This window comes from Dinoponera quadriceps, unplaced genomic scaffold, assembly GCF_001313825.1.
Source record: "Dinoponera quadriceps isolate SergipeBrazil2010 unplaced genomic scaffold, ASM131382v1 scaffold2157, whole genome shotgun sequence".
NCBI lineage: Eukaryota > Metazoa > Arthropoda > Insecta > Hymenoptera > Formicidae > Dinoponera > Dinoponera quadriceps.
Window position 1 is genome coordinate 47,592 of NW_014556198.1, and position 16,398 is coordinate 63,989.

Consider the following 16,398-nt stretch of genomic DNA (forward strand, 5'->3'; position numbering starts at 1 on the left):
TTTTCACACCATATACGTTGATTCATTTACAGGAATTAAAACATTAAGGTATAATTGACGAGGCGCCTATAATAACACATTCTTACCTTCAAATTCGTATCGAGCCCTGCCATGCGCCCATTCATTTGGCTGGACCGCGCCAGTACCTGCAAGCAAATCAACACAAAGAGCCTCGAGTTATTAAATCTTAATTGATTCGCCCGTCGATTTTTATAATTGGACACCCGTCGTCTGTGCGACGATTCGTCGCTTGTGCATCGAGACGCGAACGAAACAAGGCGAACAAACTTCACGCCCAAATGAACGAGACGTTAAATTAAGACGTAAATTAAGATTCAGCGACAACACGTGGGGGAAAGCCGACGACGTTTCACACAGGTGAAACAAATAAGAAAATAAATACAGGTGTAAAATTACCTCACTCAAAGTATATATACTATTTGTTATACGAAGTGTACTGAGAATTTCACAGAGTTTGGTAAGTTTATTTTTCTTTTTAACGAAATTAAGCTAAAAATTAATGGCCTATAAAATTAATTTAGTTAAATTAACTTAATTAAGTTAAAAGTTATCTAAATCAAAACTAAATTTAATTAAACAATTTAAGTTAACATTTAATTAATTTATTAAAGATTAAAATTAATTATGCAAAGCCATGCACATATATATGTATTTTATCGCATAACTAACTTTTTAATCGTAGATTAAATTTACATTATCGTAGTGTATGTATATATATATATATAACAATATCGTAGTGTATGTATAAATGACAAGAGAAAAAAAGTATTTTCCCGCCAGACTAATGTAATTTGAAAATACGATAAAACGATATAATCTAATATAATCTTAAAAATATCATGATATATGGAAATTATGCTGTAAAAGGTATAATGTCACTTCTCAAAATAATTTCAATATGAGCGTAGCGTCAGGCACATAGAAATTGTGTCAGGTGCACCGAGCGCTTGTTAGGATCTCACCCTTCATTGTCACATCGCAACGAGCATCTGCGCCCTTGACGAGTAGAATCGACTTTCATTCCCTCTTTCTATGTGTAACTATAAGGGAAGTTGTAGTTTTTTTTCTGACGAATACAATATAAATATCGTGGACGGCTATCTTTTATCCCTCGCATAACGCGATTGCTGATTCGATAAAAATATTTTACTTCTTACGTAATGTGTCAATTCATTTCCGATTTGTGAATAGGTGACACACAACGAATGAGTTATTTCGATTCAAAATTTAGAATAGATTTTCTGAGACAAAAAAAGGGTTAAAATTGATATTTTGTATAATACTGAAAATCTATGAAAAATAAAGAGACGGAGAGACAGAAACAGACAGACAGAGAGAGAGAGAAAGAGAGAGAGAGAGAGAGAGAGAGAGAGAGAGAGAGGGAGAGAGAGAGAGAGAGAATCATCAGCTTGTTCTCTATGAGTGAGTCGGAAGAATTCTGACAAAAGGGGATAAAAATTTTCCAGCTTTGGGCTTGATGAAGTTTACTGCGAAATGGAAAGATGCCCTTAAACGATGACAATAACAAGGAGAGGAGCGCGTGGCAGCAACGGCGGTAACACATTTGCATGAGTTTCCCGCGAGAATGCGGTTGAATTTCAGTTACATAAGCATGCGGACAGTACAGTGTTCAACAATTTTACCACGTGATTATATAAACATCATCAGAGGCCTGTATTTGACAGATTATACCTTGCCAACGACATCCCCTAACGTCACACTGATGAGTTACAAAACCAACCCCGGCGCCCACCTGTGCTCGATCCAAAGGAGAGAAGCGGGTTTAGAGCATTTAGAGTATTATTAATATCAGAAAACATCGCAATGGTCACTTTGTAACATCGAAAACGCCGCGATCATAAATTGTGAAGAGGAAAACTTCCTGCGAACGATATGATAATACATCGGATCATGCACAAGAATGATACAGAAAAAGAACCAAAACCAACATACTAGTCAAATAAATTAGTTACCGCTGACTCCTTACTTCAATTTTCACAAAAAGATAGCTCTACAAAAACTTCGAACGAAAATTCAAATAATTAATACACACTAACACACTAATAACATAACAGCGCGGGTGCAAACAGAAACTGTCATTTCAGCTCATACAGTAAAAGAAATTTGCGATCTGTTCGACAGATTTCAGTGCTTTACAGCCGAGAAACCATGAATATATTGGTTTACCATATCTATATCAGTTTTGATACTTTTCTCCTAATTATCATCCGTTCTTTATTATCGACGATCGTCACGAAGGCAGGTGGGGAATTTATGCGTTTTTCACGAAAGAAAAAGATTTACGGTAATCGTAGAGAGCAACCGTGTAATGTCGATAGATAACGACGACGCTTCGTTAGCATATCCTCCACGTAACAAAGCGCAGGTGGTACACCCGCGCTCAGTGAACGATCAAATCGTACCAATCACGAGACCAGAGAAACGAGAAGAAATTGCGAAAGGAGAAGTTGCATACACGAGAACGAGGGAGAAGTAAAAAAAGAGATACAGATCCAAAGTCGATATTACTCGGGCAACGAATTGAAAATGAAAACGGTTCGCGACAAATAACATATGATATAAGCGCTATAAATCGCGACACGGCCGTTTGAGGCTCCTCTCGTTGAAGAGATCGAGAGCGCAAGCGTGATGATAAATATTCATCAGTCCGTTCGGAAGCATGGTCATGTGAACAGCGATTTCCGCGTTTTTCCGCCATCGTACCGCCGGAAAGAGCTGCTGCCGATCTTTCGACAAAAACAACAAGCGATCGCAACACACAAGTCGGCAATGTCAAGGCGACTTGCTTATTCTTTTATCAATGCGCGATTACACAATCGGCCTGAAGTGCGGTGCACCGATATTCGACTCGCCTTCGATACCCGCTGTGTGTACTTGACCTGTGACGTAAAACAAGCACGCACACACGCCATCAAGGCCGTTCAAAACATTCGCAATGATTCCGTTATGTAAATTTAAATCGCGTGCGTTCTAGATTAATACCGCCCGTTAACCGGCCCGACGCGTTCGTTCCTTTTGCACAAATATATCGTGATTTAATATTTAATGTAAGAGAGATTCGTACGGAATCCGCACGTGTAATATGGAACGGTCTCATGAAGTCCATTGATATTGAGGATTTGTTTTCTGTTCCTGCATTGACTGCACTAGCTTGCACTAGTTCTTTCTTTTTCTTTCTTTCTTTCTTACCAAATCTCAAGAAGGAGATGAGAACTCGTGCAAACTAGTGCAGCCAATGCAGGAACAGAAAACAGACCCTGAATGTCACGACGTTGTAAATATATCGTCACGAATATATTGTATGTGGAATATATTGTGTGAGTGCAACGTTATAGATAGGATAAAAGTACAACCAATCGAATCTTTTTCCTATATTCGGCACAGGAACTCGCTGAAATTGCACTCACGTCACTTGAGACGACCATTCCACAGTGGTTCGAAAGTAAAAGTTTTTGACCAAGACTCTGAATCTTGATAAAAATGATTTGCTATATAGAGAAAACGTGCGTTTTTACGAGAGAAAAGTAACTGTTTGTAAGAGATTCAACATGTTATCTCGCTTCCTTTTTAGATAAATACAAAATAACTCGATTATCTTATAAATACTTTCTTATAGACGGCACGTCATTTATTCTCTTACGACATTCTTGAATACGAAGGACTTTATATTATTTAGTTGAGTATCTTTATTTTCTGATCATCTTCAAACCTCATGTCGACAGGGCTTGTTATACGGATTAAAAGAATGCGAATTATTTTCAGAAGGAGCAAAGAAATACTTTTCCAAATAAAGTTAAACTTATTTCACAATCTAGTTATTAGTTCACTTCAGAAATAAGAAAAACAAAATTTGTAAAATTATTTATTCGAGAATACGTTCGTATTAAATACACGCATAATGCTACAATTACTATTTAAATTAATATATGTAGCATACACGATTTGACAACGTGACAAATGTGACTAAAGGTTATCTTTGAGCGAACAATACCACTAGCATCACATTTGCCGACGAGAGATGAAAGAATAATAAATGATAACAATGTAACGATTATTTGATTATAGGACATCGTGAAACACTGCACGCGCTGCACTGAAGTGAAACATTAAAAAAATGAGTTTTGTCCACGAAATATCTTAGATGCGTTTCATGCATCGCACGGCGCGTAATTTGATTTCTCGCGAATTATCGCCGACCGGCGACAATAATCCGTAATAATAACGACAACCGTTACTGTTTCAAGCGGCCGTAACGACGGATTAATTAAGGGAAAGCGATTCGAATGAAATGGGCTGCGAGGTTAGCGGACACGACGTGCGTAACTGCTCGTCAACGAGGCGCAAGAAGCGTGCACCGAAATTGCATTTTGTACGTTTCGTGCCACGTCTCGCCGGCGAAGAAAATAATTATCACGCGCGAGCGAGGGCACGTCAACGACGGCTGGCTGGCTGGATCCGCGTCCCGCATTTACTGACCGATATTATGCGCCCTCGCGGGCCTAATGCGATTTGCATTTGAAATACTTTGACCTTTTCAGGCGGCCGTATGTGCGCTCCGCGACCAGCCTCGCGTTCCCTACGGGCATCCCAGTTATCGCCGTGTATGCAAGCGGCCGGGAACTGACCACGGATAACTCCAAGACCGCCGTCGGACTCAGATATCGCCTTTATGTACGTGTAAATGATACATCTAAAAATATTGTTGTAGTGATATTTTATATGTAATGTTTTCAAATATATGTTATGAATATAGTTTTTAATGCCCAACGAGAAATAAGTAAATATTTCAAAAGATAATTAATGTTTCTAGCTTACTGAGTAATGAATGTTGTAATGAATATTATGCGTAATTAATTATAATATTAATAAATATAATATTGAGATAAATTGGCATTGTAAGGTTCTCAGATATTATTGATATTAATGAATATAATACTGAAATAAATTGGCATTATAAGATTATAATGATCAGATATTCAATCGTCAAGAAGTATTATAATGGCCAACAAGAGTCATCACACGCTGCGTGATGATTACGATTAATCGATAATAATTTTTTCTTGCAGGAAGGTAATAATGTCGACGAAGTATCGCATACGCTGAGAAATTCTCTCTCGGTCTTTTTTAACGTATGCAGGACAATCATTTGTTGCTCGATCTTCCACGAACCGATCCTATATCCCGATAATATTATTTAGAATTAACCGCACCTATCATAAATTATGAAATTGCAACTGATGTTTTACATACAATGTTGTGAAGAATACTGCTTCAACCGGGAGACATAAATATTCGCCGATGCCCTGCCGCAAAAAAAATTATTAATCGCAACCGTCACTCAGAGTGACTCTTATTGGCTATTGTAATAGTTCTTAATAACAGAGAAGAAGCACCAAACTGACATAGGTATGGTAAATCCATAAATTAACAGTGATTTATTTGACAATGCTAATGTATAGTGTAAGTTTTGAACTTTAGAAATAACGTGCATTGTAAGTTTTGAACTTTATAACGTGCGCTTTGGATCTTGTGCCAATCTTTATCCTTTGTCACTAAACCACGCAAAAATAAGTTAGGGCTAGGTTGTTCTGTAAGCCGACATACTTGAGCTTATTGCTTTTTCAACTGACATATCTGAACTTTTGCTGTGAAATATTATTTCATAGAATACAGTTGAAGTTACCAGTGATTGATGTTCTCCTCGTTTGTTTGTTTAAGATGGTCGGAAAAAGTCAGATAATCCCTTTCCACGTGTAAAAAAAGAGCAATATACATTGTAAAATTTTTAGAATTTTAAAAGATACGTAAAATTCAAGATAACATGTAAGGATCCAGATAATCAAAATCGAGACATAAAACGACCTTAAAATATCTTTAAGGCATTTCTAAGACTTTGTTTACAATCTTGTTTTAAAACGTAAGCCATAAGCAAATTGACCAACCATGATCAATTATTCTTTTAATAAACAACTGGTCAATTTGCTTACTGCTCACGTCTTAAAGTAAGGTTATAGGCAAGGGCTTACTTACAAACGTTTCTAAGATGTCTTAAAGAGGTCTTATGTCCCAATTATGGACTTTGTGCTATCTGGGGATGTATAATAAATGTACAAAATAATATAATTTCAGTAATTTTATCTTATTTCTTTATGATAAGTTCTTATAATGTCATAAATATATCAGTTTTGAGACCTAATTTCTAAAAACGTCAATCCTCAAATATCTTAAAGAATAGATATTTGCAAGGAAACTAATTTTTTTTTAAACAAGACTATTATATATTTTGGTAGAAAATATTACTGCGCATCGAATTTAATTTTACACCTTCAACAGAGCTTTAAGGCCCAGAACCAAAATAGTATGTCGATTTTGGTGCCTCTCCTCTATTCTACAATAAATGTACATTTAAGAGAATAATGTGACGTGTGTCTCATTCGCGTATTCATCGCATTATTCTGAGCTCCAATCGCATAAATTCGCGATCGCTATAGCCGGACGGGTTTAAATAGGGATGTCTCGTAAATCCCCTGGGATCTGGACTGAGGACAACCGAGAAGGGGTTAATCGACGTGTTTGCACGCGACAGGAGCGTGACGCGAAAGCTACGCGGCTCGTTTCCGCCTTGTTTTTCCACGGTCGTATCGGCCACCACGCAGATATCGGGCTAATTACCCTCCCACATAAATAATTCGACGACGATGGAGAGCCGGCGTGCGGCTCGTTTGGAAATCGACAGCCGTGCCGGCTCGCGACGCGCGGAAACTGCTGCTGCTACGATTGCTCGTTAATAAATATACTACGGCGGCACACCGCCGGTCGCCGCCGTACACACTTAAACGTTACGTAATGCTTCTTGCGTGTTTTGCGGTGCGCATTACCTCATATCAAAGCAATTCTCGGGCATGGCGCGGTCATTTTCCCACCGAGGGCAGCCCCTCTCGCGACTCGCCGCGATCAAACAGTCTCGCGCGCCAAATAGCAACCCTGCGCGCCCGGATTTAACAAGAATCTCGTTCCGATTTGCGACAACGCAACTTCCGTCGTCCAGACCTTTCGTTTTTTCAGGACGTCCACCCGAATCGAAAAATTTCGATGTTACTCTGACGCTCTTAAGGATAGTTTACGCCTATATTGAAAAAAGTGCTACTTTAAGTAATATTTGCTTGACCCAAGCAAAATGTTTACTCTCACACTCCTTGACAAATATTTACTACAAGTAGAAAATATAATTGACTATATATAATGTGATATTTCCTTCGTATAAGTAGACATTTATATGTATGTGTTAAAACAATCGCAGCAAAATCCAAATTTAAACCTATTAGGTTTCCTCAATGGAAAACAAGTATTATATAATTTTAGTAAATCGTCTCTTAAATTTTCAATCACGTTATATTTACATCCAGCAATTCATTTGCAAGTTAAAGTATTACTGTATTTAAGTAAGTATTTATTATAAACTATTAAAATATACTTAAATTCTACAGGTTCCACCGAAACTGTCGCGATGCGTCTCGAGCCCTTTCGCGCTCTCGTTCGTACGAGCGGCTATCACGTGCATCGCTCGCGGCGAACCCGCTTCCGGCATGGCGCCTTCAATAATACGGTTTCTTTGTCAGTCGGTTACGATTGAAACGATCGGATCCGCTCGTCCGAGTCGCGTGCGATCTTTACGTAACGATATCGGCGAGAGAGCGCGCGAATCCGCTGAAGGAGGGACGGCCGGTCGGGAAAACTGAATCATCGATTACACTTGCGTGGCTGCCAACATGGTTGGACGATGGCTTCCCTCGGCCAACCTTGAATAAGTAATCTACTTTCCGAGGTAATACGCGGAAAAACCACGCGGTCGTCCAGCTGTCGGAAACGACGTCGGCAGAAGAAGAAGTCGTACGGTGAAAGTACACATCGGCCGATCACAGTGCGCGAAGAATGCGTCTCGACGCTCGTTAAGGTGACGCATTCTCGGCAGATCGAGAACGGATGAACCATCATTTTCCAAACGGTCGAAAGCCGGCGTCCTCTCCGCCGGAAACTAAGCTTCGGGCGGACCGAGAAACGGGGAAAAGAGGGGAAATGCGCTTGATTATGAGATTACGAAAGGATTAAAGTCCGTTTAATGTGTCTTTAGGCAGACTTTGGCCTGACACTTTCGCAATTTGAGAATTGGCCGCAACGTCGATATCGAACAACACGTGATGACGATTCGGATCTGGCGGAATTGAAAAACGAATCGCGCCTGCACTGAAGCAGAAAATATCTAAAAAGCAAAAAATATTTATTCGATGGGTACCAATAGTATATTTATTTACAATGTACATATTTTTATACTAAGAAAAAATTTTTTTCTAATAAGAAAACCTAAGTCAAAATTTTGGCCCGATGTTAAATCTATAATTCTACACCATAGTAGAGACTAAAATAGTAAAATGAATTTCTATTTTTATAATATAATATAATCCCTACTTTGATCTTGATGATGTGTTAAATTTCACTGTTTTTTAGTGCCAAAATAGGCTATTGAAGGTAGCATTACAATTCAACCTATAGAATTAAAAGTTCAAGAAAAAAGTTAAAAAGCTTCAGTATCGTCAAAGTAGATTTTTATTATTTATTAGTTTATAGGCAGTTTAAATTGGCGTAAACTATCCTTAAGAGAGTCAGAGTAATATCAAAATTTCGGTAATACCCAAGTCAAAATTTTTCCTATTTTAAGTCTCTCTACATTAAATGTTTAAAGGTTCTATTATGCTCCTTTGGTGCTATAAATGGGGAAGTTATTGCCGTTTTCTTCATTTGAAGGCTTAATATAGAACTAAAATTTCGATTCAAATGTACATTCTCTTAAATCTGTAGTTTTTTATGTTTGGAAGCGAACAGTTTTTATTTTATATTTAAACGAAAGCATGTAGATTCAAGTAAATATATTATTGATATCCGCTGAATAAATATTTTTCATCTCTTAGATATTTTTTCTGTCAGTGTGGAAACTAATCGAACTCTCTCCGACACGTTGGAATTAATTAATCGACCGAGAAGAATTAATCACGCTCAGCATTCAGATCATGTAGCTTAGATCGCGTTTTCTGATCAGAACACTCGAGGACACGAGAGAACACGGGCACCCGAGAAAGGATCAAGCTGTGCGGATTCATAAAAGAACACGGAAATCTACCGGCGGCCGGTCATACACCCGTATCACGTCGCTCGTGTAATAGAAAGAATTATTCTCCGAGCTTTTCCTTGGATTTCTGTTATGCAACCGGTCAATGTAATGGACGTATATAACGTTAATTATCTTTTTAAGAGGCCGCATCGAATTAGTAAACAGAGAGGAGTAGAGAGGTCGAGAACGACGCAGCGACGGAGGATGCTTATCATCCGAAAAATGGACTCTTATCGAGATATCACGCAACGTCTTAGTATATTGTACATCTTTAAAAATATAATCGCTGTTCGCGCACGCGAGCGGAAAAGAGAGAGAGAGAGAGAGAAGGAGGAAGGGAGGGAGCTATGAAACTTCATGTATTATATTTTTCACGAGTTTTTCAACTGACTCGTCGCTTACGTAATCATATCGCCGTTCAGTCCTGCAGATCTCATCGTTTTTAACCATTATGCAACAGGCGACTGATACGCATAGCATAATTTTTCACTTATATATTCCGCGACGACGGACGACGAGCGTTGGAACGGAGGATAGCGGGACGCACATCCGTTTGCGCTTTTCGAGCTAGTATGTGTATCTAGGGGATGCCCCGGAATAATATAGTATATAGTATGAGAAGTGACAATAATACAATCTGATATCAATCTTCCCGCGGTACACGCATCAAAATACCTACATTGAGAGAAGAAAAATATAAAAGATAAAAATATTTATATGTTCGGTGTACTAAAATAATATAATTACTTAAATCTAAATTCTTTTATTTAAATATATATTTAAACAAACAGATTATTCCGTTTGTGAAAAGCTATAGATTTAAGGAAATATATATTTTTTAATCCGAGACAAATATTTTCCCAATGTGGAAATATGTGTCTTTGTATAAATATAAATTATTAGTACACCCACTGAATAAATATTTTTTATTTCTTAGATATTTTTCTCTTAGTGTACAGAAAATAAATTAGTTTTAAATCAAGAATAGATATTCTCATACATAAGCAAGAATATTATAATCTTCTTAAGAGATTTTTAATCTTGATTTTTAAATCGATAATCTCGATTAAATTTATATTGATGCAAATATTATTTGCACTCAATTCAAAATTAAAAATCTTCTATGAATATTATAATATTCTTGCTTATATAACGAGAATATTTATCTTGATTCAAGACTATTTTTCACTTAGTTGTATACTTTTGTTCCGTTACGTTTCCAAATTTTCAATCGCTTATCTACGCAAGTCAGAACAAAATAGAAATTCCGTCTATGTAAAAATTGCATGAAATCAATTAGCAATTTAGATTCGTTATCTATTCGCCTATGTTCACGAAACTTAATTCGCGGAAAAATTTCGGTTGTTACGAAAATCTCTCGTTGCCTCTCGTACTCTGAATTAACACGAATTTCCGCGTTGTCTAATTTTAATTTTTATCCAATCATTTTCGGATTCATCGGGATATCTGTCATGGAAATCCAATCCCCGTTTATCTAACGAACATCTTGCATAATGCGTTCTTGCTGTGTGCACATACATTTCGACGTCACCGAAAAGCGCCAAGAAGTGTCGCGAAGAGCACGCAACTTCACGAGGAAACTGTTTGTATCTTTCCCTTCCCCCCAAGAGAGAGACTTTCTTATCGGCTCGAATAGAAGCAAGATATTAAATAAACCTACATAGATTATAGAGTTACATAACACTTTTTCAACGTGCACTATCTATCAGAGACATTATTTGAAAAGTATCACGCTGCCAGCGTAGAACGTTCTACAGTTGTGGTAGAACGAATCCGAAAGTAATCTGGGGAAAAGTTCCGAGTCGCGACCCAAAACTCCCTCGCTGGCTTCGTTTCGCCCAGGACGCGAAAGGTCCGAGGACGATGTACTGCGGAGAATACGCGTAACACACGGAGGCGCGCGCGCGCGTGTTGCACGCTTTCGTACAAATGCACGAGTCCCCCGACCAGTACCTGCCTCTCTGTATGTATAAATGCATTCCTCTTGTGTGCGCGCCGGTGATAAGAGCCGCGACGGTGTTATATCATCGTCTGCGAACTGTGTGCGGCACAGAATGATATTGTGATATGTCGCCTTCGGTTCCTCCAGCCATTGAACCACTCACTCTCGCTCCGACCCGCTTCGCCCGCTCGCTTCAATTGCACGGGGCGCGTGCAAAGCGAACGGGCCCGAAAAATTCGATTATCTCGTGGAACGCACGCCGGAGGAGAGAACACGGAAGTTCGATCTTGCATATTAAACCGCGGATCCCGGCGCCGTAAGAACTCCACTTCCCGCGCTTTCCTGCCCCCAGGTAAAACAGCACAGCCTTTTCGAGTCGCAGAGGAGGAACCGCCTCCCCTTCGATGACCAATTCGCGCGCGCATCTCTTCCGAGGCCGGTCGAATCTCGTGGAATTGCCGCGAGGTGCTTCGTATCCGCGACCCGAAGGAAACCCGAAGGAGCGGGAGGTCTTCTCCGACATTTTCATTCGTGAGAACTTCTACCGTCACCGCCGTCTAGAAAGTCTGTAATGCACGCTCGAATCAGCGGAGATTTTTTCCTAGCCTTATTCCGACGAACCGGCACGCGCTACTTGCTACGTTCATCGTCAGCTGTCTGTTTGCCATGACCGCTCGAGACGCGAGAAAAAAAGAAGGAAGACGGAAATTCCGGTGAATCCCTCTCGGGAATGCGAAAACGCACGAGAAGCGTTCCTCTCACCTCTTTGTTGTCGTTATTATCGTCGTCGTTCTTTCCGATGCCCTTTTCGTCTCGCACGCTGCGTAGATCCACATGACAACCGACGTGCGATTTCGGCGCGCCAGTCCCAGAGGGTTCGCAAGAACGCACGCACGCACGCACGGAACGCGCGCGGGAACCGTCTTTTCGAACACGCGCGCGGCCACCGAGAACGCGACAGCGATTGTCAAACGCCACACCGCAGATTGCCGCTTACCCGGCGGAGCGCGCGTTCTCAACGAGCTCCGTTCAAAAAACTATATCTCAATCGAGATGGCGCCACTAAGGCTGCGTTCGGAAAGAGTCACGGGTGCACCCGTGGAGACATGCGCCGTTCAGGAAACGTTTCGGTGATACCGAAGTGACGACAGTAGTATCGTTCGGAAAGTTCAGTTAGGTGCACCCCCTCCCTCAAGAGAAAGATTCCCCACCCTGAAATTTCAGGGTGGATTCGAGTAATTCGTTGCACTTGGCGGGAGTTTTTAATAGCGTTTCCGATTTATCGACTCGGTATCCTTCTAATTGCGTTCCGAAATGCGCTGGCAATACGAATTTATAGTTCATGTTACACAAGTTATAAATATTCAATCTATTAGCCCATTTTAAAACGCATTCACAGCGACATCAAATTGAATTAAGAAGCGAGAGACAAGAAAACGTTAATTCTTAAATATATTTTATTAAAAAAAGAATTCTTAAATACATTTTATAAAGAAAAGAAAAACTATATATGAGTATCGAGTTCTTCACGCTTGCAGCACCGGTCTTTCGTGTTTACCCTCCAACGAATCATTAACAGATGCATAACCGGTGCCACCCTGCAACATAATAAACCCAAATGATTATTTCTCAGTTGTTTACATTATATAATTTTGTCTAGAAAATGTGTCGCATTAATACAATATAATTACCCTTTGTAGAGGAATGATATCGGATGGCTTCAATTTGGAATTGTCCAGAGGGTTGATCCAATCCTTTTTTATCAATTTATCTACGCACTCCATAGTGACTATATCACCACTATGTAAAAATGTTTAAATGACGCAATATGACTTGTTATTCAGATAAAAAAAAATCTCTAAATGTAGCTACTCTTACCTTGTTTTTATCACAGCACAGGGAATGCTATTGCCTAAGATGTCATGTGTGATAGGGCACATGTATCGCGCTTGTTTCACAATAAGCGATCTTTTGTCATCTGGATCCTTAACTTCTGTGAATTTTACGGGAATCAGGTCTTTCATTTTCAACGGATTTCCACTGACAGGACAATAAATAGTGCTATCAGGTTTTTGTAAGAAAGCTTCCTTTGCTTCTGGTGTTTTGGAAGGTATCCAAAAGCTCGGTAATACTTTGTCCCTGCCATTTGTCATATTAGACACTGAACCTTTATCCTTAGTATTGGAACCATTCAAAGAACTGGTGATATCTTGCCCACTGCTGAGATAATTCTGTAATTTCTTCAGCTCTTCTTTAGCGGTTTGCTCCTATTACAAAATTAAGCAATAATGTAAACATTGTACAGCTTTATTTAACCCTTAGCTGACACACGTTAAAATAATAACGTACGTGCTATAGGGGATATTTTGGACCCCAGCAAGAAAAAATGTGTATAATTGTTTTATTTATCAATATTGGGTCAAGCCTCGACTAATACTAGGTGACGCCACAGAACCAAATTTGGCGTGCAACTATGAAAAATTTGCGTTCAAAAACATTCTGGGGTACTTTTAACCCCGTGTGTCAGCTAAGGGTTAAAAAGGAATTTAGAAAGGAATTTATTAAAATCATTTCCTTCCGATTTTAATAAATTCCTTATAAACAGTGTCTAATATGACAAATATGACACATTAATTATATGATAAAATTTTCATTTTCTTTATGAAGTTTTATGATAAATGTATATTCACAGTATTGTTCGTTATATTTTTTTGACAAAGACTAACTTTGTTAAAAATGTTCGAGTTAAAGAAGAAAAATTAAATGTATTTAAGGCTCCTGATCCCTTGCTATAATCATTTTGTTTGATGACGAAGCAAGAAAGTGCATATATATTTTTGTGGGTTTGCAAAACATATCCTTGTGATTTTTGCTTACTTTTCCCTGTTGCTTCTGCTTCTCGTATTCTTTCAGTTTTCTCGCATATTCCTTCTTTTTGGCCAGGAAATACTCCAATATTGCCTCTTTGTCAAATAAATAACCGTGTTTCCTGTAATGACAATATGAATCAATATCGCAACAATTCAAGTGGTGACAAAATCGCGTGACACATTTCGCATTCATACGTTATCACTGGATTCCTGCAAGGTTGTAGCATTAGACAACAGCAATCGAAATCTTTGACGGAATCTTTACCGACACGTTGGGTATTGGTACCATAACCTGATGCCGCTGCGTCTTTTTTCTTTTCGTGGTACGTATAAACTGCACCCGCAGTACAATTCCTCGCGTGTCGCGTCATTTCGATATTGACTATTCACGAAATAAGCCTCTCCCTTCGAGAAAATATCCTTTTATTTTCTTAAATTAGAAATTCCCTTTACACAAAACTGCAACGACTTCGGCTATAAAGAGTGCACTTTAAGCAGTGTTACCAACTCAAAATGTTAAAATCAGTGTCGCCAACTCGAAATTTTTAAATCCGTCATATATTTCTCAGGGCTGCGTTCCAAAATCATACCCGACTCGCGTCTCTTCTTGCCGCGCAGCAAGCATTTCCGCATCCTGTGGACAGAAGCCATCACGCTTCAGTATACGTAATTTTTCTGAATTAGTGCATCAAGTACAGCTATATAAAGAACAGACTATAGATCTGTTTTTTTTCGAAACACTTTCTGCACTAGTGCACACCAGTGCAAGGAGTTTACACTAAAGCGTTCTTTTTATCGAGAATGACATCATCATGACGTCATCAATGCTGTTCGTTTTCGCAGTGCAATAGCATATAGTACAGTGTTACGTCCACGATAGATAACTATATAAGAAATTTGAAAGTAGTAAAATCAGTAACTTACGTGGACGGTCAACAGAGCGATGACTCCGCTTTTAGGTCACTCTGCTTTTCACCGAGTTTACCCTGGGTCTCCGGAGTCTGGCGAAACGATCGATGAATCTGGTGAGAAATCAGAGCCGCTCGTTCTCTTGGCTCGGTCTCGGATGTTCCGGCGCTGCGCGGAATGATGCGGTCCGCGATTCCAATTTCGATTTCACAACGTTCGAGAAATGAGGGGTAGACAAAAATAATTGCTACACAGTCGGATTTTACGCCTAATATATTCCAAAGTATATAAGTATACAAATACCAAAAGCTAATTACGAGAAAAGAATGGCCTTCTTAACGAATGCGCGCGTTTTTATACGTTGCTTTGTCGCTGAGAGTCGTTTTCTGGTTGGCTAATGGAGTCATGGAGACGGAAGAAATTCATTCCATCGGTGTGATGTCACCGCGTCGATATCGCCGCGTCGGTCTTGAGTGGTGTTTGGATTTAGGTTTCATGCTCCTGTTTATATTAGCAACGGGATGCCTTATCGCATTGAGAGATTACGGTTTCTCTTGTCTATAGTTGATCCATCGATTTTAAGACTCTCTAACGACACGTCGTTTCTTCGGCGTTATAATTTTAATTATAATATTTAACGTGCGCGAATATACATATACTTACATCTAGTAACATAGGGATAAAACATCTATACCTAGTGAATATCTAACCTAGTGATGTCTGAAATCAGACAAGTCGGCCTCCGATCTATACTAATATATTATTAATGTTTCAAAATAAGTCCGAACGTTACAACCATAGAGATATAAGAATAGAGGGAACAAGGGATATATGCTACCTGTAAGTGGAAGTGATAGAGGCAAAGAGAGAGATGGATGCCGAGTGTCCTATCTGTCTCTTTCTAATCACGCGCTGGGATTGGCTGCCGCGCCAACGACGATATAGCTATACATTTTTCTCCATCCAATTCAAAGAAACTGTCATTGCTAAAATGATCACTGCAAATATATGCTGTTTTCACTTCAAAATACAAAGGTAGTTGAAGTATATTCAACCATTTACGCCTTATATCTACATCCTTCGGTAGCCTACAACATTTACATATTTTTTTAAATGTAGGAAAAAATAACATATAATTATTTGAGGTTACGTATTTGTACTTTCTTACGAGTGAAAACTGCGGTTACATCCAGGATAAGACTTCGCCTTGCATTTCAAACAATGCCTCATTTTTAAACAAATCGCGTCCAATTATTAGTTTGTTACGTTCGAATATTTAACGAATTTTAATTCTACACACATGTGCACGCATATTTACAAAACGAAATTTTAGTCTGCTTTCTCCCCTCCTGACGTCGCGTGGTCGTCTTGGCGGCTCATTGTAACAACCAATCACAGCGCTCAACTAGAAAGAGACAGATAGGACACTCGGCATCCATCTCTCTCTT

General features: G+C 39.2%; 1 protein-coding gene across 1 annotated transcript; it reads right to left on the reverse strand.

Moving 5' to 3' along the window:
* Nucleotides 1-12,610: 12,610 nt before the first annotated feature.
* On the reverse strand, nucleotides 12,611-14,549 carry LOC106747154 (nitric oxide synthase-interacting protein homolog). The gene is made up of 5 exons (XM_014624490.1): nucleotides 14,237-14,549; nucleotides 14,049-14,160; nucleotides 13,050-13,438; nucleotides 12,863-12,971; nucleotides 12,611-12,769 (listed from the first exon to the last, which is right to left on the reverse strand). The coding sequence occupies exons 1-5, from the start codon at nucleotides 14,410-14,412 to the stop codon at nucleotides 12,698-12,700; spliced, it is 858 nt and encodes a 285-aa protein (XP_014479976.1). The 5' UTR covers nucleotides 14,413-14,549; the 3' UTR covers nucleotides 12,611-12,697.
* Nucleotides 14,550-16,398: the final 1,849 nt, after the last annotated feature.

Excerpts from the sequence above, each read along its gene's own strand:
- LOC106747154 (XM_014624490.1), bottom strand. The coding sequence starts at position 14,412 with ATGACGCGACACGCGAGGAATTGTACTGCGGGTGCAGTTTATACGTAC. Across the intron at positions 14,161-14,236 it reads TGCAGGAATCCAGTGATAAC|GAAACACGGTTATTTATTTG; the intron begins GTATGAATGCGA and ends TTGTCATTACAG. Across the intron at positions 12,770-12,862 it reads ATATCATTCCTCTACAAAGG|GGTGGCACCGGTTATGCATC; the intron begins GTAATTATATTG and ends ATTATGTTGCAG.